The following is a 26992-nucleotide window of genomic DNA, read 5'->3' on the forward strand; positions in this document are numbered from 1 at the left end:
ACAAAAATGGATCTGTGATTTCAGCATCGATGCTTCCCTGAAGCATACAGATCCCATTCTATCTTGTATGACTTTTGTCTGGGTCCTTGACTAGATGGTGCACTTAAATTGCTGAGGTTTTACTTAGTTGCTCTTCTGGTATCAAAAGTATAATAGTGGAGCACATGGACTGTTCATTGATTCCTTTATTTTTGCCAAATTACTAGCCCATTAGGAATTTTTTGATGATGTTCTTTGCTTTTATTCTCCACCACATATGCCTTTAGATTGCCATCAAGGTGTTATTCTTTTGTTTTAATTAAAATTTTTTTGGTGTTTTTCTTTTTTTAATTCTTCAGAGACTTTATTTGGTTTCCATTATGCATGGCCATGCAGTAGTATCACCAGTAGAATATTGGTATTAAGAAGGCAGACCTCTGTTTTAAGGAGAAATTTGGGAGCATTAAGTTAGTGCTGCTGTTTCTTGGAGGCAATCTAACCCTCTTTCTTCCTAACATTTAATTCTCTTCCCAGTTTGTTTATTTTCACATCCTAAGATCCCCCCCATAATGCAACAGCTTGGGATGTAACCTTATATCATAATTTGGGCAAAACACATTTTGTATCTACTTGTTTTTTCTTGTGTTTATGGTTAGATCAACTTTTTCAGTGGTTATGGATATTATCCAGGAAGTATTGTATTGTTCCTGGCTTAGATGTAGTCGTTTTAATGTTTTCCACAAATAGAAGCATCTGGAGAACCTAAGAATCCTTTAACTTGGACTAAATCGATCTCTTCCATGGTAGTGGCATTTCCTTTAATGAACATGTTTTCCTCTTTTATACTTTGATGTTAATTATACCTGCACAAGCTTATTCCTATCATCATTTTGATATATATAGGGAGATACCTGGTTAAAAAGGTATTTTTCAGTATGTTGTATGATGAGAAAAGATGTGATCTGCTATGGAATATCACTTGTGGAACCCTTATTGTTTTATACTAATAGTCTCATGAAGGATGACCTGAGTACATTTTTATATTCTCAAAAATTTTATGTTGATGAGAAAGTAGGCATATGGATTTCCCAGATTTTTTATCATGTCCTTTGTATTTTCCTCTTCTTCAGACACTTCGAGAATCCATCCTTGAGTAAGTAATATGTAAACCTGAATTTCTTCTTTGAAGAGTAGTTCTGGGTAATATATATTATCTTTAAGTATAGTATTTAAATTTTTTTCATATTTTTCCTAGAAGATACATTATTCTTGGATCATCTCTTCACATCCTCATTTTATTTTCAGTATTTTATTTTGTAGAACTCTCGTGTAATCTGCCAATATTGTTGTTTTATCTTGTTATATTACTTTTTGCTGCCTCTGAATTTTTGTTTTCTAGTTCTTTATTTTTGTTTTTAAATCCTTACCTTCTATCTTAGAATCAATACTGTGTGTTGCTTCCAAGGCAGAGTGGAAAGGGCTAGGCAATGGGGGGTTGAGTGACTTGCCCAGGGGTACACAGCTAGGAAATGTCTGAGTTCACATTTTAATCCAGGACCTCCCATCCCTGGGCCTGATTCTCAATCCACTAGCCGCCGGCCCCCCCCACCCCCCCCCACCCCCCCCGCCCCTTAATTTTTTTCTTTTTAAGAGAATCTACCATTATCATGAGAGTTTGTTTTTCTTAAATATTCATTTTCTTGTTATATTTGATAATTTCTTCCTTGAATTCTAATGCCTAATCTTTTGGATATTTTCACCTTAAATTTTTGCTCTCTCAACCATTCTGGAAGTTCTTAGATTTTTTTTTTTAAGTATGCCATAATATTTTTCTCATTTTTATTAGTTTTTCTAACTTTATATTAATCTTGATCTTTGCAGAAGGCAAAACAGAAAAGAAACCAATAACTGGAATTTATTATATTTTTTAAAAAATAAAAGCAGTAGGTGGTAGAGTCAGGATTTCATGTTCTCTTTTTCTCGTCTAAGTATATGGAAATGCTCATGTTTGATCTTTGTTAAGAATTATAGAGAAACAATAACCAAAAATCTTTTTAAAAAACTTAAGAAAATCTTCAGGAATTTGTTAGTCTTTAGGCCCCTACTTGAAAGAGTTTTAGCTTGGTAGGACCTACCTGAGTTCATGTTCTCTTGGCATAGCCTTTGAGAACCCAAGTGTTACCTTTGTACTGCAGTGAGTCATCAGAGGCAGACATTGCTGGAAATGTTGTAGTTCAACTTTGAAGTTAAAGCATGTACTTTGGCACAGTGAAAATATCTAAAATGTAATTTCTTTCATTATTCAAAATAGTAATAAATTCAACTGTAGATTAAAAAAAGTGATCTTTGTTTTAACTGTGCTTACTATACACAGATAATTGAAGATTGTCTCCCATATGTATAACAAGTAATTTTCTGCCTATGAAAACATCAATTTTTATATTTTATGTTATTTGATACTTTTCATGTACATTGTCTTCTGCCTTTTTTCTCAATGCAAGTATTCATGATAAATAGGTATGAGGCTTTTGTATAGTTTTAAAAAGTCTTCGATGTCACTTACTCCATATTTCATATTCATATTTTCCCACTTTTTTACCTTCTTTGTCTATTACTACCTTTACATTGATATCACCTAGTACATATTAATTTAATTTGGAAAGTTTTATTGATTAAAAAAAAGTATTGAGATATTGATTCTAAAGCAAAAGAGTGGTAAGGGCTAGCCATTTGGGGTTAATTGATTTGCCTAGGGTTACACAGGTAGGAAATCTGAGGCCACATTTGAACCCAAGTCCTCCTGTCTCTAGCTCTCTTGCTACTTAGTTGCCCCTATTGATTTCTTTATAAAACTTCCACATCTTAATTTTCTGTACTAAATGTTGGTTCCTAAGCTGCAGTTTTTTTCTTTTTGCAAATATTAATCATGAGCACTACAGTGTGAGATGACCAAATGACAGAATGTATTCCTCATTAACTTTGGACAATAAAACCAACTCCTTTATTTGTTTCTTCAGAGAGAATCATTCTTCCATTTATCTGCACCATCCTCTTTTGATCTTGTTTCATTTATAGCTAGAATGTTGAGATTTTCTAGTAGTATATCCTCTCATTGGTTACTATATAAAAATCTAACCAAAACAAATTTAATGAAGTACCAGCATCTAACCTAAGCTATATTTCTAAATGGTATAAAACTGTGATTCTTAGCAGCCATGGCCCCATTTTCCAACATTCTGTCAATTACTTCAGAAATAGGAGACTGGGTACTGAGGAACATTTTTTGTGTTTTGTTTGTTTGTTTGAGGTGGTTCTGCAGTCTAGAATTTCTCACCAAATAGGCAATTTATTGGTGACAAGCTTCTTCATAATCTGACTGGGCCTGGTCAAGAAGCTGTGTAAATAGAATTTTGTACCCTTGAACTACATTTTCCACAATCCCTTTCCCTTCATCCCCACCTTACTTCCTTATTTATTTATTATATTATTTATTCCATATTTCCTTACTTACTTATTGTGTCAATACAGTTGTGTGTAACTCCACCCCTCTCCCGGGAAGCTCCTTTTTACTGACTTTTTTACTTTCCTCTACTTCAAGTGATTATTAACAAATCTTATTAAAATGTAATACTTGGAATATTGGATATTAATTTTTAATTTTACAAAGGTGACTCAGTTGGTTGCCAGGCGTGTACTGCACATTGGTAGAATCAGGGGTTGTGTTCCACTAGTGTAGTTTTTAAGGACAGCCTCCATACCACCATAAGGCATCCATGTAGTACTTTGGGGATCAAATACAAAATACATACAAAATAAATATAAAATACATACAACATAAATACAACAATAATTTTGAATAGAGGATGCACTAAAAATGAGAGAATCAGTAGAAGCCCTCCCTTCTGTAAGGGATGAAACCAAGTAGACTAAAAATTTCATAAGATGGCAATAAGGATTAAGTACATTCCTGGTGTGACAATAAAGTTCAAAAGTGCAGAGGTAGGAGATGAAATATTTGAGGGTCAAGTAACTGATTCAGATATTTCTTTGAAAGACATACTAGTTTCCAGAATCACAGGCTATAAGAACTGTTAAGTTATGTTAGTTTGCACATATTTGGTCCCCAAACTATAGCTTATGTAAGGAAAAGATACATACAGCTGTATGGAGGTCTTTTTTTTTTAAACCTTATTTAATTAATTAGTTTAGAATATTTTTCCATAGTTGCATGATTCATATTCTTTCCCAACCCTCTTCCCCCCCCAGCCTGTGAGCAATTCCACTGGATTTTCCATCTATCATTGATCAAGACCTACTTCCATATTATTAATGTTTGCAATAGGGTGATTGTTTAGAGTCTCCATCTCCAACCATATCCCCAATGAATGTGACCAAGCAAATGATTTTTTTTTCCTGTATTTCTACTCCCACAGTTCTTCCTTTGAATGTGGATAGTGTTCTTTCTCATAATCCCTCCGAATTGTCCTGGATTATTGCATTACTGCCAGTAGAGAAATCCATTACATTCGATTGTGCCATAGTGCATCCGTCTCTGTGTATAAGGTTCTCTTGGTTCTTCTTTCACTCTGTGTCTATTCCTGGAAGTCATTCCAGCTCATATGGAATTCCTCCAGTTCTTTATTCCTTTCAGCATAATAGTATTCCATCACCAACAGATATCACAATTTGTTCAGCCATTCCTCAATCGAAGGGCATCTCCTCATTTTCCAATTTTTTTGCCACCACAAAGAGCACAGTTATAAATATTTTTGTATAGATCTTTTTCCTTATTATCTCTTTGGGGGTACAAACCCAGTAGTGGTATGGCTGGATCAAAGGGCAGGCAGTCATTTAAAGGCCTTTGGGCATAATTCAAATTGCCCTCCAGAATGGTTGGATCAATTCACAACTCCATCAGCAATGCATTAGTGTCCCAATTTCGCTGTATCTCCTTATAGAGGTCTTTTGATATATATTTTATGTGATCTGAATACAAAAATTATTACTAGTTCTGTGATATAACCTCAATTAGGTCATCATTGCTATCTTGTAATCCTACCATACTTTTACTCATGCCCTATATAATTTCCCATTGTAATTTACTAAAACTTTTTTTCTGCCTTTAAACCTTCACACTGTAGTAGGTGACTTTCCTTATACCCTTTTAGCTTATTGAGAAGATTGAGACCATTTGAAAAAGGGCAGTAACTGGAATCAGAGGATTTGGGAATATATTCCACCTCTGATGCTTACAAACTAGGTGATCTTGGGAAAATCACATTAACCTTTCTGGGCTGCATTTTCTTCATCTGTAAAATGAGGGAGTTGGATTAGATGACTTTTAAGATCTCTCCCTTTTCTGTGATTTTATAATCCTATAATAGCTTCCTTCATGCACTCTTCAAACCTTTTTGGCATTAATGCCTATTTTTTTTTCTTCCTCCACTTCTCCTGTTTCATAATAATAAATAGACTTTGGGGGAAAATCTTTGCCAGCTAGGTGGCTCAGTGTATAGAGTGGCAGGCCTGGAGTTGGAATGGGGATCTGGTTTAAAATTTGACCTCAGGCAGTTCCTAGCTGTGTGACCCTGGGCAAATTAGCAAGTCACTTTACCCCATTTACCCATTTGCCTTTCTTTCTTTTTTTAAAATTTAATTTAAATTTTTTTTCCAGTTTTACATGATTCTTGTTAACTCCAGGGAAGAGAAGGGAAGGGGGGAGGGAGACAACAAGCAATTCCACTGAAGCCCTTGCGTTTTTGTCTTAGAGTTGTTATTAGGAAAGAAAATAAAGTTATTGTTTTAAAAAAATAAGTTTACTTTTAGGGCATGTTGATTTTGACATGAAGTCTGATAAGCAGTTGGAGATGAGAATCTTCTACAATCTAGGAGAAAGGTCAATATTGGAGCAACAGATTGGGGAGTCATCTGCTTAGAGAGAATTGAGGATTCATGAATGATTTCAGCAAAAACAGCTGTTCTGATGATGACCACTAAGCTAGAATCTTTCATCTCCTGACTTTCCATTTCCCCAACTTGTTCATCAGCAGCCTTGGATAATCTTCATTCCAGTTTTTCTGTTCCTGTTTTAGACTGTTGGATGTTCCTGGAGAAAGTAATGAAATCAAGATGATTCTCCTTTATAAATTGGTAGTGCATAATGAATCCTCACTACTGTTACACCTTCCTCCTAGTCTATCTCTTATTGTCTCTCATTCCCCAATGACTATCCTAACAATTGTCCTTTCCAATCAAATCCTAGACAGCATATGTATTCTTTTGCTTTCTCCTTCTTTGTACCTCAAAACATATCAATATCCACATCCATTTTTTTTAAACCCTTACCTTCCGTTTTAGAGTCTATACTGTGTATTGGCTCCAAGGCAGAAGAGTGGTAAGGGCTAGGCAATTGGGGTTAAGTGACTTGCCCAGGGTCTCACAGCTGGGAAGTGTCTGAGGTCAAATTTGAACCCAGGACTTCCATCTCTAGGCCTGACTCTTAATCCACTGAGCCACTCAGCTTCCCCCAACACATCCATTTAAAAAAAAAAACTGGTTAAGTATCTTTATTTTCATGGAGGTAATTATTCATTATCATACTATTCTTCAGTCATCCAAAAATTACATTCAAACAAATGTCTGTAGAATAAAACAACATGTGACTTCTGACCTACACCAAAAAGTACCAGTAGAGCCACTAGATAGCACCTTGATGGGAATTGTCCTATATTTGCAAAATTACTCCTGGATATTATTTGGGATTTTAGAAGCAACACTGTCTGGAGGCTACCAATGACAATTCATTGGGCAGTCATAAAGCTCTTCATTTCCTGCTGTTAACTTGGAAATAAATACAGAACTTCCAAGTAGTCATAAAACCCACTTTTTAATCAAATAAAGGGATAGGTTCATTAATCTAGGTACAACACAGAGTCATAAATCAAATTCTATTCAGAACCAAAGGCTCTTAGACACTGGGAACTGTATCCCTGGGACATAGCTCTTAGTGCCAATGCCAAAGAGATGCTGGACTTGAGAGTCTCTTTATATATATATATATATATATATATATATATATATATATATATATATATATATATGCACCTCTTTATAGAGGTGCATAAACCTCTAAACACTCAACAGCTATGACATTAGAAAATGGTCAGCTGTAACAAATTAAAGATAAAGGCCAAACTCAGGAGCTGGGCTTCCTGAGAGGAAACTTTCAACCAATAGAGAAACCTCCATAACAAAAAGGTGCTTAGCATTTAAATCAAAATAGGTGTGCTTAGTACTGGGGTTTCTCAAAAGTAAAGGTAAACTGAGTCATCCAAAAATTCATATTGACACTACCACAAACTCCTTGTTCAGCTTCTCAGTATTCAAATGAACCTGTGGATGTTTTAAAAATAATAATGATGAGTTATAAAAATAGATGGGAAAACTATGCCAATACAGGTTCAAATCTGTTCAGATACTCTTGATAGATGTAATAAAAAATATCATCAGTGATGAAGTGAAGTGAAGCTCAAATGTGAACTTCCCTTCAGGGCCAGGCGCAAGGATGCTAAAGAGACTCTTATAAAAAATAAAATATTCATTGAAATATATAAGGATAAAAAGGATTTCTAATTCTCAGGGATTCTAAATCCACCCAAATAAATTCCCTGATTCAACAAGGAACTGTTTCTCCTGTTTCACAGGCTACACTAATCCTCCTGGGGTCTAACCCAAATTTACACTGTTCTAAATAAAACTACCATTATTATCCTTATAATTCTTAACTTCACCTTACAGTTATAAAATAACAAAGGCTAGCTGGTTGAGTCTCAACAAGCATTATGTTAGGACTCTTGAGTCTCTCAGAGTCCAAACCAAAGACCAGATCTTTCTTTGATCTTCTCAGATATAAACCAATTTATAAAGATAGAAATAGATAGTCAATAGTGTTTCCCAAATTGGGAAAGGAAAACACTGAGCTCCTTCAGGTCTTTCCCTCAGACAGAGAGAGGCAAAGATGTTACCTCCTCCAGCCCTGAGAGAGAGTCTCTGAGTGTGTCTCACCCAACTGCCAGAGACCAACTGCCGACTGCCAGAGAGTGTAACTGACACAGAAAAACTGTTATAACTGTCAACATCTGAAATTAACATGCTCACTCAGCTCTGCTTCAAACTTCAATTTTTTCTCAAGTCAGTCATTCTACTTCTTAACTCTAAACTAATAAAACAATACTTATTTTCTAATATCATCCTTATAATGTTTAGTTGTTTATAGTTACTTCCCACCAATATAATGAAAATTATGATTTTATTTAACTTCTCAGATGAACAAGACTAAACTCCTTTGGGATATATATTTTTTGTTTTATTTTGAATTTTAATGTTTTCATTCATTCATTCATTCATTTATTTTTCAGTTCCATGTATTTTTTTGGTTATTGTTTTTTGACATTTTCAAATTCAGGTTTGCTCCCTCCCTATGCTCTCAACTCTGTTTGATACAGGTTATACTCATACTTTCACATAACACATATTTCCATATTGCTTATATTGTGATAGAAAACATAGAGATATTTTCTTTGGTTTCCAAGTTACCATAATTCAGTGTTTCTCTTCCTGTTTAACTCTTCATTCTGTTTCTTTTGCTGACTTCTCACCACACTTGATGGTATTCCCCAAGGTTCTATTCTTAGTCCTTGTAAAATGGAGATTTGAACCCTGGGCTTCAATCCCTAGAAGTCTTTGGTACTTCCCAGAATTCCCTATAATCTTACCTGAGTCCTCACCTGGGGTTGAGAACACAATTTAGTATTTAAAGGGCTCTCTGCCTCTCAAGAGCTCTCTTCTTCTGCTTCTAAGCACACATGTCTCTACTCAGCATGCAAGATGTAGTAAGTGAATTGTGAATGGGCTAATCAGCCCTAGGCACGTGCTTTTCTTATTTTGTATTTCCTTATTCCTTGATTTCTAATAATCTTTAATAAACCTCATGAAATATAATATTTTATCTGTAGAAATTAATTTAATTTTTACATCCTCTTTCCTCTTTGCCTTCTCTCCTTTAGAAATGACATTTATTTCTTCAGCTTCAATAGTCAGCTATATACAGATGACTATCTCTAGTTTGACTTCTAAACTTTAGCCTCTAATCTCTTAGTGCCTAAAGGGTATTTTCTTCTGCATATGCTCCATGTAACTATGAGAAAGGAATTCTTCTCCCTATTATGTCACTTTGTTTAACATCATTAACTAGGGACCTGAAGATTCTTTACCATTGAGATGTGCAAGTATAGAGAGACCCTCAGAGAAAGGAAGTTGAATCCAAGGAGATGGGAAACTGATCCCACAGGCACACCCCCCACCCCCACCACTGCCAGGCAAATTAAGGAACTATGATTGGTTCCTGAGATGTGATGTGGGAGAGCTAGTGAGACCAAGGCACCTCTCTCTCTCCTCCATGCAATTCTTTACCTCTTTCCTACATTTCCTTCTCTTTACTATCACTACTTTGGTGTAATAAAGCTAGTAGCAAAGTTGTTTCTTCTTTTGACTTTACATTGTGGGCCAACGTGCTATGATGCAAATCCTGGGCAGTTTTGTTGATTTTATCCCCAGATGTGGACTTTGGGAAAGGTTGCTCTATTTAGAGGGAGACCTAGGGGTATGTAGGTGGCTCAGTGAGTAGAGAGTCAGGTCTGGAAATGGGAGGGCCTAGGTTCAAATTTAGCCTCAGACTCTTCTTAGCTTTGTGAATTTGGGCAAATCACTTAATCTCAACTGCCTTGCCCTTACTGCCTTTCTGCCTTGGAACTAATACTTAGCTATTGATGCTAAGATAGAAGGTAAGGACTTAAAAAAAAAAAAGGTGGCCTCTGAGATTTCAGGGAACCTCCTTGGAGAGAGGTTTTTTTTACTTCAGCTTCACTGAATTTGATTTTAATAAAGTAATTGTAGGCTCTGAGTGGTCCTTTGCTTTGTATTTACAACTCCTCTTTAAACACTTTACTTTTTTTTTTGTCATTGACATCATGTTTCACTCGGGCTGCTAGGTCTGAGACCTCGATATTATCTTTTATCCTTCTCACTTTCCCACCCATAGTCAGTTCTAAATGAAATCTCTGCTATGGCTTCTTCTTTCTTGCTTCTACCACCGAAGTACAGGTATTCATTGTCATTTTCCTGGACTGCTGAGATAGTGAAACAGTGCTTTCTGCTTATATTCTTTCCCCTTTCTAATTCATCCTTCATATAATTTCTGGACAATCTTCTTTATATATAGCTCTAGTCATGATGGCAGAGACTATGCCATAAGCCAAATTAGTATCTCCTCATGTCATAGAACTTGGAATGCAGTAGATGCATAAATGTTTGTTAAATTGAATAAAAAATAGTTCCTCCATATTGTGAGAGAGCAATACTGCAGAAAACCTGGAGAAACAGATGCAATGAATGGAAGCTTGGAGATCCGTCCATCAAGGAAAATTCCAGGGGAGAATGTGACCTGGAGGAAGGCAGTTAAACAGACCCAAACTGCTGCTGGGAACTCTTCTCCCTGACCCTTGAGGAGGAAGGGCTGAGAAGGTTTCTCTGCCTGTTGGTTACTGAATTTCTCTTTGTATTACTAGGAGTTTGACTCTGAAGATCTTTAAAACTGTTAACAACATCCCTCTTCTAAGACTATATAATTTTATTTGCTCAATTTTAAGATTTACTCTAGATCAGGGAAACCCATTCCCCTCTCTCCTATCCAACCTCTGTTTCCCCATCTTCCTTAAAATAAATCGTTGTTTCTAACAAATTTTAGAGAGTGAGTTATGTCAGATTTTCAGTCAATTTACTCATTCTGAATCCTAGCTTGACTCTAACCTAAGAGGATAATGGAAGTGGGTGGAGGAGGGAGACAAGTCTGACTTCTCACTCACTACCTTATTGCTCCCTGTGCTTGCTCAGAAATCCCATATTACCATAAACCACCTAAGAAAAGAACCACCTAATACACTAATTGATATACTATCTCACTTTTCACAGAAGCTATTCCAGCCATATTTTCTAATTTTTAGCCTCCTATCCTTTCAACTGATAACATTATCTCTAATTTTACTGAAAAAATTAAAGCATTCATCTTGAGTTCTGTTTTCCTTTCTCCTAATCTTGAAATTCCACTTGACATTATTCCCTAATTTTTCCTCCTTTTTTCCAGGCTCTAATAATGAGGTGGGCTAACTCTACATGTGCTTTCCCCACCCCCTCTTTCATAATTCTTCCCACCTGCTAGTCTCCTAATTATTCTTGAACATGACCTATTTTTTCCTGGACCCTGAGACTTTTTTCATACTGTTTCCTGTGGCCTAGAATGTCCTTTTCCCCCCTTTTATGTGTACCCTTTCTTGATCACAGCCCTTTAATCTTTAATATCTCCCTATCTGCTCTATATTCATTCTTACTGCCTTCAGACATGCCCTAGTCTCTCCCCTCCTTAAAAAAACCTTGACTAGATTTTGCCAGTTCCTCAGGCAATCATATATTTCTCTTTTCTCAGACAAAAATTTTAAAAGATTTTATTTTACCAATTACATGTAATAACAATTTTACAAATAAGTTTTCTGAAGTTATTTGATCCAAATTATCTCCCTCCCTTTCCCTTCCTGGAACTGATAAGCATTTTGATCTGGGTTATTTGTATATTATCATACATAACATTTCCATATTGTTCATTTTTGTAAGAGATACTCATATAAAACAAAAACCCAAAATAAAAACCCAAATAAAATAAAATAAAGGGGAAAATGGTATGCTTTCATCTGCATTCTGACTCCAACAGTCGATTCTCTGGAGGGTAATAGCATTCTTTGTCATAAGTTCCTCAGAATTGTCCTGGATCATTATATTGCTATAGAGTAGCTAAGTCTTTAACAGTTGATTATTTCATAATATTTCTATTACTGTGTACAGAACTTTCCTGCTTCTGCTTATTTCACTCTGCATCAGTTCATGTGGGTCTTTCCACCTCTTTATGAAATCATACAGACAAGTTTAAAAAATCAGTCTTCACTCATTCAATCCTTGAAATCTGGCTTTGAATTTTATTGCTCAACTGAAATTTCTACTCATTGTTCTTCAGAATAGTTAGACTAGTTCAGAACTCTACTCACACTACATTATTAAAAATTGGGACGTGTCCCAATTTTTCCTTATCTCCTTTAACATTTGTCATATTAGCCAACCGATAGGTATAAGGTGGTACCTTAGAGTTTTAATTTGCATTTCTCTAATCAGTAGTGATTTGGAGTATTTTTTCATATGACCATAGATAGCTTTGATTTCATCTAATGAAAACTGCCTGTTTGTGTCCTTTGACCATTTATCAATTGAGGAATGGCTTATGTTTTTATAAATTTGACTCAGTTCTCTATATTTGAGAAATTAGGCCTTTATTAGAGATCTCTTGCTGTAAAAATTTTCTCCAGTTTTTTACTTTTCTAGTCATGGCTGCATTGGTAGGGTTTGTACAAACCTTTTTTAATTTAATATATTCAAAATGACCCATTTTACATCTTGTAATGCCCTCCATCTGTTGTTTGGTTATAAATTCTTCCTTTACCCATCGATCTGACAGGTAAAAGTTTCTGTGGTCTCCTAATTTGCTCATGGTATAACCCTTTATGTGATGTATCACCCTAAATCACATACCTATTTTGATCTGTTCTTGGTATGTGATGTGAGATGTTGGTCTAGAACTAGTTTCTACCAAACTGCTTTCCAGTTTTCTCAACAGTTTTTGTCAAATAGTGAGTGGGACCTTTGTTGTGGTACTGATAATGTATGTTCCTAGTGGGTATGAAAGATCTGGAGGCCTGTGTAACTTCCTGGGAAGAAATTTGTGAATCTCAGAAATGGAAAAGACTTCAGAGATAATTTAGCCAATCTATACCTGAATAAAATCCAAACTATTTACATACTTGATAAGTGATCATCTTGCTTATTCTTGAAGACATACTCTGAGAGGAAACCTATTATTATTCCATATCTTTTCTGATCCCTTCCTCCACTCCCCTTCCCCTCAAAAGCAACCCATTTTAGATCCTTCTGATGATTATAAAGTCTTCTCTTTTGCTATTGCCATTAAGTGAATTACTAGTCTAATATGAATCTAGTTCCTAGCATCTAAGATTTCTTGTTTTAGATTATATGTAGTAAGAAAACTGAATATTCCTTGCAGTTCTAAAAATACTATGATTTTGAGTTTGGGGCCTATAAGTGGCATCTATAGGATCCTAAAGTGAAAAGAGACAGTGTGATGAGTAAAATAACCTTTCTCAAGAAATTAAATTAAGCAACTGTGTTGTGGTTGCCACAACATCCTTATTTTTAGTTCTCAAGTTAATCCAGATATGTTTAATACTGGAAATGGATACAAAACAGCTGACTAAATTTAGGACTATTCTAAGCTTTCTTTTTACATCTTTCCTTTGTTGTTTCTCTTATTTGATCCTAGAGGAGGAGATTAGAAATTCCACTGTCTTTGGTTCTGAAAGCTGGCTGAATCAAAGGCTCATCAGGTGCTCAGCATCTGACTCATTAGCAGCTTGCTTCTTCAGGAACTCGTTTGTGAGGCTTACAAAAGACAGCTGCATTGTTCATTGAGCTAGGGAAGTTCTTTGTACTTTTTCCTCAACACTAAAGCATAAATGAACCAAAATGAAGGCTGTAGTTTGACTGAGCTTTGAGAAGTGATCCCTAAATGTGTTACTTAGAAAGGTAAACCACATGTACCTCTAAGAGAACTACAAAGATAAACTTGGCCTCCACAGTTTTGCCTAAGGTTGACTGTTATTGGTATTGTTTTGATATGTATTTATTAATTCTAGAGAAAGGAAGGCAAAATGATAAATCATAGTTTTAAATATACTAATTGTGTGAAAGATAACTTTTTTTCTTAAGGTTTACACTGATACTTTAGGGCTTGGGGGTGACTGAGCTCTAGAAAACTATGGCACTCTATTAGTATACAAGGTCACAAAAAATCTATAGGAAAAGAGGAGGAAAAATAACTTTCAGATCAGTAGTTCGGAGGAAAATTTATAGATGAAGCAGATGGCAAGTGATAAAATAGACATTTCTGAATATTTGAAATTGAAAAGTATTTACACACAAAAAACCTTAGGATTGAATACAAAGAGAAGCCATTGATGGAGGGGAGGGGGAAAATCTGTGTAGCAGATAGGACTGTTGGAGGTTTGCTAGCCAAGATATACAGGAATTATATATATATATATATATATATATATATATATATATATATATATATATATATATATATATATATAAGACCAAAAATCATTCTTTAAAAGATGAGTGGTTAGAGAATATGAACAGTTTTAAAACATTTTTAAAATGTACAATGTATATGTAAATGATCAATAAATATAAAAATGTTCCTAATCACAAAAATAGGAAAAATACAAATTAAAGCAGCAGATTTTGCTTCACAGGGATTTGATAGGCAAAGAAAAGTCAGGTCAATGTTGGGCGAGCACAGGCACAGTAATATACAACTGGTGGAACTGTGGATTAAATACCTGAAAAGTAATTGTTTATATTCTTTGATCAAATGAAACCACTACTGGGCACATACTCCCAAGGACAAATAGAAAAAGATCCCATGTGTATTAAAATATTTATAGTGGTACTTTCTGTGGCTGCAAAAAACTATATAATATATTATGTGGGTACCAAATCATTGGAGAATGACTGAACAAATTGGGTTATATGGCTCTTGCCTCATAAGAAATGTTGCTAAGGAAGTAACCAGCACCAAGAAAACATGATATATACAATGACCACAATGAAGTAAAGATAAATAACATTTAAAAGTCCTCAGAATTCAGATCAATGCAATGACTCCAGAGGACTGAGGAGGAGGAGGAATAGTGAACTACAGGTATAGAATGTTGCATATCCTATCAGGCATGAGCATTGTATTGCTTTTTTAAAAAAAATCTGTACTTTGTTATGAGGAGATTCCAAATGGGTTGGGAAGGGCTTATTAGGAAAAAATTATATAAAAATAAGGCATCAGTAAAAAAAAATTAAATGATAGGAACAAAAAATATATTTTATACCTACTTAGCCTTTTTATTTTATTTTTTATAATTTCTCCCACCCCCATTGAAAATAAAAATAGAAAGAAGCATAATACCTTGACTAGTGAGAATTGTAACATTCAGTTGCTCTTCTTGCTATTCGAGTTAAGGGATAGGACTATGTTGGTGAACCTATGGCACACTTGCCAGAGCGTGCTGAGGGGGGGGGCACTGTTCCCTTTGCCCAGCAGCCCAATGGGAGTGCTTCCTCCCTCCCCTGTCTGGGGTAAGGCAGGGGGCTCACATGTGGTATGAGGGTAGCAGTTTGGGCACTTGGTCCCTAAGATCTCCAAAAGACTCATCATCACTGGGATAGGGTGATCACCCTCCCCACTCTCCAAATTTCAATATACCTTAATCTCTTCAACTAACATATAAATTATCAAGGACTAATGAAAAGGTGCTTTTTGTGAAGAAATTTAACAAGCATTTATTTGTAGAATGTTTGTAGACTTTGCCAGTGGATTGCCAGTTAGTTTTCAAGTGTAGTCTGGTGATTACTGTAATTCTCTCCTCTAAGAACCAGCCTAGTTGAGTTCATAGAAATGGGTAACCAAAATATTGTTCATTGTGTGGTGGGTTTTCCTTGTAAGTGACTAATCTTGATTATAGGTATATGAAAAAGACCCTTGGTTGTATTTTTGTTGTACTTTGTGTTTAAAGGCACCAGGGACTAGATATGCTCTTGATCAGATCAGGGCCTTTTCCTGGCACCACCCTTAGCACTTTCAGCCTCTTGTAATATTTATCTCTTTTGTAAACTGTATGCTTATACTCTTCACTTTCCTCCTGTCTCTTTTCCTTTGCTCTCATTCTTTTCTATGTCTAGAATGTTCCCTTTTTTTGCGTTTATCCATTGAAACCCCACTCAAGTGCCACCTCCTCTTCTACAAAGTCTTCTTTGAGCCTTTTCCCTAGCACATGTATGTTTGCATGTATATGGCTGCATTTTAGTACACTTAATATAATATGCAGTGTTCATCTGACCACATAATTATAGATTTTGAGTTGGAAGGGACCCTGGAAGGGACCTGGAAGGGACCCTGGAATTCATTGTGTTCGACTCCCTTGGCATTTGTTTGTATCTTATCCTTCTACTAGATCATCAGTTCCATGAGACTAGGGAACATTTCTTATCTTTATGTCTTCCACTTAATACACTATTTGTTTTTAGTTTGTTTATGATGTGGGAGTTCAACTTCTTGGAAAATCTACCAGTGCTGAAAAACAGTTCCTCTCCTAAGTCCTTGCCAACTCTAAATCTATGATTTTTTTTAACTTATAATTTATAGTATTAACCTCTCTGTGCAATTTCTTTTCATTTAATTTTTATTTTTTCTCAATAATTTGTAAACAAAAATTTGTAACATTCTTTTAAATAAAATTGTAAAGTTCCATATTCTTTCCTTCCTTCTTTCCCTTCCCTCCTCCTTGAGAAGGCAAGCATTTTGATATTGATTATACATGTGTAGTTGTGTAACAACTGCGCAAATTTCTAAATTATTTGGCCAGGGTAGAATAATTAAAATGTAACAGAGATAAGATTTAAATAGGTCTTTCTTTAAGATTAGCTCCTCTTAACTCCACTAGATCAGGTTGCTTCTGCACAATAATGTTTGAATTTGGAATTTGAATTGTAGAAGATGTCTTACTCAAAAAGCTAATAAAATATTTTATTACCTTGCTTCTTAATTTATAAAACTTTCTTTTTGCCCCCACCAAGATTTCATTACAAACATAATGATGTTTTTTTTTTAATTAAGTTAATGGGAGAGATCTTAAAATTTTTTAAAAAATATTTTATTTTGTCAATTACATGTAAAAACAATTTTTAACATTCATTTAAAATTTTTTTGAGTTCCATATAGTCTCTTTTTAACTTTATTTCCCCTCCCTGAGCAATTTGATATAGGTTATACATGTGCATTCATGCTAAATATTTATGACTAATAAGTCATTTGTGAAAGAAAACACAGACTCCACTCCCCCCCCAAAACCAACCCAAGTCAAATAAAATTTGTTTTGATCTGTATTCAGACTCCATCAATTCTTTCTCTGGAAGGGGATAGCATTTTTCATCATAAGTCCTTAATTGTCTTGGATCATTGTATTGCTGAGAATAGCTAAGTCATTCACAGTTGATCATCAGTAACTGTTCACAAATTTTTCCTGGTTCTCACTTCACTTTCTATCAGTTTGTGTAACTCTTAAAGGAGATCTTCTAAGGTGAAAATAATATACTTTAAACCTTGAATCCTATTCCTTTTTTTTAAAACAGAGTATCTCAGTTCCTGTTTCTTTGCTTACCAAGAATTTTGATCCATCATGGATAATCTATCAGCAGAAGAAATTCAGCTAAGGGCGCACCAGGTGACAGATGAGGTAAACATTCATTTCACATCTCTTATCTTAAAGGCTATTTTGGCCAACTTTAGTCCTTTAATAGATGCTTGTTGATTGATTAGACCAAAGAATTCAGTTGGTATTTATTGCCTGATGATTTGTATAATTGCCTTGTCATCTTTTCTCCTCAAAACAATAACAAAAACTAGTTAAAAGTAAATTCTAACACACTCCAGCCTAAACAGAGGCACTAGAGATATTATACATATATATTGTATTGTATTGTATAGTATTGTATTGTATTGTATATATTATATTATATTATATTATATTATATTATATTATATTATATTATATTTATTATATACATATATTATTACATGGCCTAGAGCCATGTAAAATTTGAATAGGGGACTGACATGGCCGAATCTGTGCTTTAAGAAGATTACTTTGGCAGCTATGTGGTTGGATTGGAGATAATTGAGTAAGGAAATGCAATTAGGCAGTTGCACCAGTTCAGGTGAGAGGTATAATAATAATAATAATAATAATAATAATAATAATAATAATAATAATAATAAACAAGATTGATGTCTATCCATATGAAGAGATGAGGATTGTTTATTTTTAATCTTTGTATTCTCAACACCTAGTTTTGTGCCTAGCACATAGTAGCTGCTTATTGATCTGTTGATTGAGGATTTTGAAAATAGGTTTGAAGATATACTGATGATCTAGGGCTCTTTGGTTAGCCTTGTGCTAGTTAAAGTTCTTATTAATGACTTGGATAAAAACAGAGATAGTATACTCATCACATCTGTAGATGACATAGAACTGGGAAGGATAGTTAATATGCTGTGTGACAAAATCCAAAAATTTCATAAGATTAATGCACTAGGCCGAATCTATTAAGATGAAACTCAGTAGGGATAAATGTAAAGTCTTGAGTTTCGGGCATGTATAAATAGCAGTTCTGAAAAATATCTCAAAGTTTGAATCTCATCAAAGTAGTATGGAATCTAAAAAGCTCATTTAGTCTTGAGCTGCTATAAGAGGGGCATAGCCTCTAGGAATAAGGAGGTGACAGTTCATCTGTCAGATGTCATTTGCAGAATGGTAGTCACTTTTTGGGCACCAAGCAGAAGATGGCCGTGAGAATGGTGAAAAAGACTTTTGAGTTCTTGATATCTGAGGATCAGTTGAAGGAAATGGGAAGGTTAAGCATGGAGAAAAAAATATGTTGGGACTCTGATAGTTCTCTTCAGATTTTTGAAAGGCTTTCCTGTGGCAGAGGGATCCATCTTCTTGCATTTTGTTCCTTAGGGCAAAATCAAGAACACTGGAGGAATTTGCAAAGAGGCTTGATGTTAGGAAAAACTTCTTAGTGATCAGACCTCTTCAAAGATTGAGAGATAGAGGTCTTCACCCAGAAGCTGGATAACCACTTGTAGGATATGTTATAATGGGTATTACTGTGAGGCATGAGTTGAATTTGATGGCTATAGAGGTTCCTTTTGATTTTCAAATTCTGTGATTAACCTGACTAACCCCCAGTATCTCTTGGAGCATTTGGTAAAAATAAATTTGCAACTTTAATGAACAAATGTGGTTGTTTTTATGTTGTATAAGGGATAGTTTGCATTGATTTCTCACATAGTAGGAAATGACATCCTCAACATGTTAACAGATTTTTATTTTTAAATGATGCTTATTTTCCATTGCACCCTAGAATGTTAGATTAAAGCTATGTTTTTCATTTTTTTTCTAGTCCCTGGAAAGTACAAGGAGAATCCTGGGTTTAGCAATTGAGGTAAGAGAATGTTACTAGAAATAGCCTACACTTGAGTATCTTGGTGGATATGATCTGTCACAACATGATGCCACTGTTCTCCCTACACAGCTCTATATTACAAGCTTGTGGCCTATTTAGCATTTGGACCATTAATGCCCTGTAATATATTTATTGCTCAGATAACCTTATGTTTGACATGAAGTCAGTTCTGTCTGTTCAAGTACAGGAATTAAGCAAGGAGGGATTTTTTTTTTGAATTGGTGTTCTTAAAGAGTTCAGTAGGTACAGGAGGACAATCCGTGTTTTGTTTGAAACCAGGAAGTATTAATGTCATTAAGCTAAGTAAGGTTAACACTTGATTTTTCCTCTTCCACTAGTATAGCATGGCAGGAGTAACTAATTTAATAAAAGTCTATAACTGATTCGCTTTTTATTTCAAATGCTGACTATACTGTACAATGCACTTCTAGAATCCTGGCTTAATTTGTTTATAATTTTACTTTCTTGATGTTTTCTCTGTTTTCTAGGGGCCTCTTGTTTTACATTTGTAAATATTAGTCCTTCTACTTTAACTATACTCTAGACTTTTTTTTTTTTACTTCTTTCAGTCTCAGGATGCAGGAATCAAAACCATCACTATGCTGGATGAACAAGGGGGTGAGTTTGGAGTCATTGGAAGACGCTCTAAATTTTACTTTGCATATGACCTATACTGATTTGCTGCATTCACAAGGCTTTTTCATAGAGGTTTCCAAAATGTTTTTCTTCCTTATTTTGGACGGTACATTTCCTTTACCTCAAACCTCATTCACATTTCGTTTGTACAGTGTTTTGACTTCTTCATTGGAGGCGTTAAAAGAAGTTACTATAAGAGGGAGCTAGGTGGCTCAGTGAATTGAGAACCAGACCTACAGATGGGAGGCCCTAGGTTCAAATCTGGCCTCAGACACTTCATAGTGTAATAATTAAAATAGTGGAAGACATAAACTGAGGCAGTTAAAAGAGTGGATGAGTAAATTGTGACCTCAGAAAATAAGTTTTCAAGACAGTTTTTGTTTTTAAATCAAATAAAATGTGGTCGCCAGGGGAAAATTCCCAATTATTAAAATATACCCAAGTCAACTGGATTTTACAGAGATTTTAATTCATACAAATGAGGAATTAATGAAAGTGAGAGAGAATAAGAGAGGAATAAGTATGAAGGGCCTTAGCCAACATGGCCTAGACCTGAGTCTTAAGAGAGAAATCTGTCAGTCTTAAATCATTCACCACAAGATCTGTCCAAGCAAGGATTCTAGTTCAGAGACACCAGTTCAGCCATCCATCCATCTCCAGAGAGAGATTCTTCTGACTGTCCCGAGACTCAGCTTTTCCTTTCCTTATAAAGGGAATTTTCTCCTATGTCACCTCCCCTAAGTTCTCACATCTACCAATCACAGTAGATGTTTTTCAAAGGACAGACCATTCTTAATTTATACCTAAGAAGGCTTAAATTTTTAATTAAGTTCACACCAGAAAACCTCTGAGTAAGTTTCTCACCTCTTTGCTCCTTGTAAATTCACAAGTCGCCTGACCTTTATAGGTACTTAGCACCTTTTTGTATTAGATCTAAAAATAGGCACAGCTTAAGAACTGTTGTCTTACTATAAGTATGGGTTTAAGTATTTTTCATTGTTCAGCAAGGAGTTTCTTCCCCTAAAGCAGCCTTAAGTAGGGGTGGAGTAGAGGTCTTCACATTCCTGATCTAAGTTCCTTCATTGTTTAAAGAGGGAATGGTCTTAACCCAACCTTATGAAGTAGGGTCTGAGAATTTTTAAGGTTCACAATCCAACCTTATGAAGTAGGGTCTGAGAATTTTTAAGGTTCACAGTAGGTGTGTGACCCTGGGCAAGTCACTTAACCCCCATTGCCTAGCCCTTACTGCTCTTCTGCCTTGGAATACTTAGCATCAATTCTAAGTCAGAGGGTAAGTGTTTACATTTTAAAAAAGAAGTTATTGTATAATCGGAAATCAGGTTAAATCTGAATAGTGACCTAAACAAGTAGGACATTCAAATTGGAATATTCCTTGGGGCTCAGTGTCAGATGGGCCTAGTTCTCAAGGTTCTGGGGTTTGAACTTACTGAGCTAGGGATAATGTCAGGTATCTTGTTCCAAAGCAGACCTCAGCCTGTGTGATTCTAAAATAGAACTATGTCCCTAAGCTCTTCCTGGGGTCAGTTCAGATTCTGATATTGGGGGACTTGGATGCTTTGAAGTTTGGCATATGCCAAATTGACTTCATGTCAGATAGTATTTGCTATCTATTATGTCTTTTGCTGCTATTCTAGACATTTACTAGATCAGATCAATGCATTATTAGATTTGGAACTGTATCATATTATATTGCTTCATACAGCAATATTTTCAGGTTGGGAGGCTTCCTAGAACATTTGTGATAGCCAGTAACTTTCCCAAAAATATAACCTTCCAAAAACTCTTCTTAGAAAAACTGAACCGCATAGAAGAAGGCATGGACCAAATAAATAAAGACATGAGAGAAGCAGAGAAGACGTTAACAGAACTCAACAAATGTTGCGGCCTTTGTGTTTGCCCTTGGAATAGGTGAGTTGATTACTCAAAGCCTGAAAACTCACCATTGTTTACCTAGAGGATATTTTGAGAGGTTTTTGTTTTTTATGGCAGTGATTGTTTTAAACTGCTATACAAGCTTTATAGAAAGATCCCTTGTTCCCAGCTTTTCTTCTATTGAAATGTTTGTGTAGTTTTAAGACTAAATTAAAGACTTCATTGCATCCCTGAAAACCACAATTTTAAATCCATCCTGTTTTAAAATATGTATCTTGAGGTTTTTTGGTCTAAGAAGTGGATGGAAAATATGCTTCTGGAAGTCAAAAAGCAGAATAAAGTTAATATTTTCTTTTACTAGCAATCAATAAGTAACTATTAATAAGGCAGGTTTTATAGAAAGTACTTCATCATAGTAAATACCTGCCTGCTTACTATTTATCACTTCCAGTACAAGTAGAGATAGGCAACATGAAGTGGCAGCATTATGGGTTGCTAAATAATGGATTTATTTGGAAGTCTTAGGTTATACTTCTGGTTTTGATGCTAACTATATGACCTTAGGCAAGTTCCTTACCTGTTTTGGGCCTCAGTTTCCTGCTATTGAAATGAAGGAATTGGACTAGATGACTGCTTAGGTTTCTTCTAGCTCTAATTCAATGATTCTGCCTTCAAAGAACTCATAATAATGTTGGAGAAACAATAGTAAATAATACTAGAAGTACATAGCAAATGCTAAATGGTGTTCTTTATCTAGCCTACAAGAGCTAAATAAAGGAGAAAGAGAAATTTTAATGAAAAGACAGGACTAAAGGTCAACTTTGAGTGATAGGCAAGACTAGATTAGGCAGATGAGAATATTCCATTTGGAGGTAATAGTATGAGAAAGGGCATGTAGATAAGAATGAGTGTGGCATGTGAGGAGGAGAGTGAAGAAGTGGGTCTAATAATTGAAATGGAGGATTCATGTGATGACTACTGAGAAATGAGGCTAGGTGCATGATGGAAAGCCTAGAATGGAAATTTGAAGAGTTTGAACCTACATTCATATATAGCATTACTATAGATCTCCAATAAAGGTCTTTGGGGTAGTTATGGATCCTGGAGTTAGGAATATAACATAGAGCAATATTTTAGGAAAATTAATCAGGCAGCAACTGATGGATGGTTTGGAATTGTAGACAGGGATTCCCAAACTAGACTGTTGCAGTGTCCAAAGAAGCTTCTGAAGTTTGAGGTGAGTTTTTTCATAAGTGGTTGTTCACTGAAAACTGTATATGATAAATGTTTGAAAGCTGTACTCTCAAGACTATCTTAGAGTAGCACCTACAATAGGATAGCATTCGACAAACATCCATTAAATGAATTGTTAAAATTATAAATGACATTTAATTCTTATTAATTTCACTCTTCTTGCCCTTTTTTATGCCAACCTCTTATTAATAGCAGAAAAGATTTAAGTATTCAGAATTATAGGTTAATTTTGAACAAATCAGTTTTACCAATTACCTTCATGAGAAAGGGTTATTAATTTGTTAAATTTTCAGTGAAAAGAAAACACACTGGCAGTATTTTTTTATTCTAATAAGTTATAAAAAGTGACAACGTATAGCTGTCTTACAGTTGAATGACTATGTTCATAGTGCTGAAGGTCTTCATTTTCCATTGCTTCATACATATTCCAACTTATACCTACTTCTTGTTGCAGCTATTCCACTTGTTTATAGCTTTTCTGTCAAAAGCTTTACATTTGGGGCTCTTTGGCTACCAGAAATAGGTGGGAATGAAAGAGCTGTTTCTTTGTTGTCAGGCTTTCAGGTAAATAAGTTCCTGTGACTCATGATTGCAAATATTACCCCCAAATAAATTGGCCTAAGTTGTTCAAATGCTAAGTTTAGTGTTTATCAAAAAGACAGAGTAGATAAAATTTTTCCATACTTATTCAGGCTCTTAGTTTTCTTCCTACTGCTTTAATGACATATAAGATAAATCAAAGTATCACAGAGTTTTAGATATTACCTTTCAGGCCCTCTAGTCTATTCCACCATAGCTGACCATGAATCCCCTTCCCTTCTCTACCTGGCTAATGAGTATATCCAGACTTCACTTGTGGACCTCCACTAAGGAGGAATCCACTATTTTCTCAAGGCAGTTTTTTCCTGTTTTGGGATGATTCTCATCATTAAGAAATATATCCCTATTTTGAGTTAAAGTTGGCTTCTGTATTGCGCCCTCTAGGTCCATGTAGAACAAATCTAATTATTTTTCCACATGGCAGTGTTTGAATGAAGCCAGAATGTCTCTCCTAAGTCTCTTCTCTCTGCTATATATTCCCATTTCTTTTCCTATACTTTTATGGTATGATCTTAAGCTCCTTCACCATTTTGGTTGCCCTACTCTGGATGTTCTCTAAACAAACATGACCTGACATTTGCACTGTTGACTCCTTTAATTTTCTGCCCACTGAAACTTTAAAATCTTTTTCTGAACTGCTGTTTAGCTATGTCTTCTCTGTTTTGAACTTGTGAGGTTAATTTAAAAAAATTTTTAAGTAGTTGTTAAGATGATACATTTGCTCATCTTAAATTCAATCCAGTGTTCTAGACCTTTTTGGATTCTGTGTAGTTTACATACTAGATAAGCATTTTATCTCTGCCTATTTATCACTCAAAAAAAGTTTAATTGTACAAGGCCAGATACTTTGAGCATTCTCCTGGAGACCTATTTGCAGATTGCTCTTTGGGATCAGTTGGCCATTTCTGAATCTATCTGACTGTACATATTTCTGGCTCATACTTCTTCATTTTGTCAACAAAAGGATAGTATGAGAAGCTTTGTCTGAAGCTTTGTTGAAGTCTGTGTTAAAACGACAACATTCTCTTAAGCTAGTAATCCATTTGGCATAACTTGTTCGTGGTGAAACCATGATAATGGCTCCTTGTGATTACTGCTTCCTTTCCCAAGTATATACTCAATTTTCTTTAACCATTTAATAATCATTTTTTTCTAAATAATCAATTTGTTCTAAATTTTGCAAGGACCCCAAAGTCAAACTCAGACCTAGAGTTTGCAGACTCTTCTCAATCCAGTGTTCAACAGAAAATATATGACTTTTTCCAGGCTTGTGACTTCACTTCTGTTCTCTACATTCTTCCATAGATCACTGACAGTGGTTCAGCAGTCACTTCTGTTTGCTTGTTCAGTAATCTAGAATATACTTCATTGGAGCCTGGTGACTTGGGACTTACTATCAGCAGCCAGACAATGCCTGTCACCTCAGCTTCCTGTTAGTCATTTTTACTTGTTCTTTTCAGTCTGAAGCTCATTTTCTCTTTGTAGAGAAAACAAAAGCTCAATAAAAGTCTAGTTGCTTTGCTTGCTCTCTTCGTTATTATTTCATCCATCTCAGTCAATAGTTCCTTTTCTTTTTTTGCAATCTTTTTCTCTTCCTTGGTTTTATGAAAAAAACCTATCCTTTTAATTGTTTAGAGGTAGGCCTGATGAGTAGTAAAATAGGATAAGTAAAGTTTTCCCTTGTCGAGGAGCTGAAGTTTTCTTCAAGGATCAAATATTTATTCACAGTAGGTGCCTTAATTCCATTGTATTATAACTACTTTGGGGAATTTTTTCTCTATGAGATTCCGTGTTTGAGCTCTATGCTTCTCTGTTTTTCTCAGGCTTCCATGAAAGCCATACTGCTTATACTAGAAAAGGGAAACAAAGTAAAATAAGGACACTGAGTACCTCTCCATCATCATCTCCTCAATATACTTATGCCAGAAGTATTTATGGAACCATGGGACATCCATTTTCTTTGATGATCTTTCTGCATACAAACTGTTAAGTGAGTCTCATTTCTGAAACAAATAAAAGGTGGCTATGGGCTTAGAGAAGAGGCATGGCATCCATCCCTGTACTCTCTGTATCTAATATGACACCACATCTTTTTTTCAACTCTATTTCCACCACATCTTTCACATCTAACTACTTTACATTTCAAGGGCTAGCACTCTAATCCAGGCACTCATCTCTTTTCACCTAGATGATAGTAGCAATAGCCTCTCTCATCCATATTCCACCCAGCTTCCAGAATGATATTCCTAAAGTACAAGTGATACCTGTCATTTTCCTGATCAAGTAAGCTTTGGTGACTTCCTGAGGCTTCTGGACAATATATAAACTCCTCATCTAGCAAGTTAAAGCTCTCCATATCTGGCTTTCGCCTATATCTTAGATAGATCACATAGTACTCCACATTTCATGCACTCTACATTCCTAAATGGTTTTATTTGCAGTTTCTCATATAAAATATTCCATCTCCTGCCCCTATGCCTCCGCCAAGCCTGTCCTCTAGTTTCTTAGGACCCTCTCCCTCCTCACTTCCACTTCTTTGAACCTCTGGGTCTTTTGAAGACTCTGATCAAGTATCAGCTCCTACAAAAGGCTTTTGCTGAATCTCCAAGCCCAGCTTAGCATCTCCACTTTCAAGTCCTTGATGTTAATCTTTTTTCTTCAAAGGTAATCAGTTTAAGATGTACATTTTAATTACAGTTGACTATGTAATTAATATTAGTTTGAAATGAAGTATACTTCAGATTAAAAGTCCCAGGATGATGAAATGTCTAGTGTCCCAATTTATCATATTCAGATTATACTCTCTATTATATTAGTTATTTAACTAAGTAGCTCTCAACATCATTTGTAGTTGGTGGCTTCAGAATCTAGTGTATTGTCATACATTTCAATTAAACATTTATTAAGCAGCTACTCTTTGTAGTGAAAAAAATATTAACCTTATGATCTTCTTAGAAACTTAGGACACATTCATGCAGGTAGTCTTTTCCTCTCCTAATATTCATGTTGATGATCCCCTCTTACAATACAGCCCCACAATTTCTTAAATGCTTTATTTAACTCTAGTGACCTCCTCTGTCCTACTTCAATTACACACTGTTGGTTCACATCTTATGCCTTGATATTTTCATAATTATCTATATCTCTGAGACCTGGAACTTTGAGATTCTTCTCTCTAATTACAGCTTATCTTTTTTAAATGTCTTTTGTTTTTGTAACACCTGAATTCCCCCCAGAGCCATCCATTATAAAATAAAAATAAAAAAGAGAAAGAGGGGAAAAATCAACAAAATTGGCTACTACACTAAAACAA

The 26992-nt window shown here is 35.2% G+C and overlaps 1 protein-coding gene across 4 annotated transcripts in view; it reads left to right on the plus strand.

The window, feature by feature from the left end:
• Positions 1 to 26992, plus strand: part of SNAP23 (synaptosome associated protein 23) — a 62468-nt gene that overhangs the window by 23572 nt on the left and 11904 nt on the right. For all 4 annotated transcript variants that reach the window (XM_007472422.3, XM_003339475.4, XM_056810335.1 and 1 more), the window contains exons 2-5: positions 17401 to 17504; positions 19234 to 19275; positions 19866 to 19914; positions 21744 to 21861. In XM_007472422.3, coding sequence (XP_007472484.1) covers positions 17448 to 17504; positions 19234 to 19275; positions 19866 to 19914; positions 21744 to 21861 — 266 coding nt within the window. In that variant the 5' untranslated portion in view covers positions 17401 to 17447. The remainder of the gene's footprint in view (positions 1 to 17400; positions 17505 to 19233; positions 19276 to 19865; positions 19915 to 21743; positions 21862 to 26992) is intronic.

This window comes from Monodelphis domestica, chromosome 1 (assembly GCF_027887165.1).
Source record: "Monodelphis domestica isolate mMonDom1 chromosome 1, mMonDom1.pri, whole genome shotgun sequence".
In the NCBI taxonomy this organism is placed as follows: Eukaryota; Metazoa; Chordata; class Mammalia; order Didelphimorphia; family Didelphidae; genus Monodelphis; species Monodelphis domestica.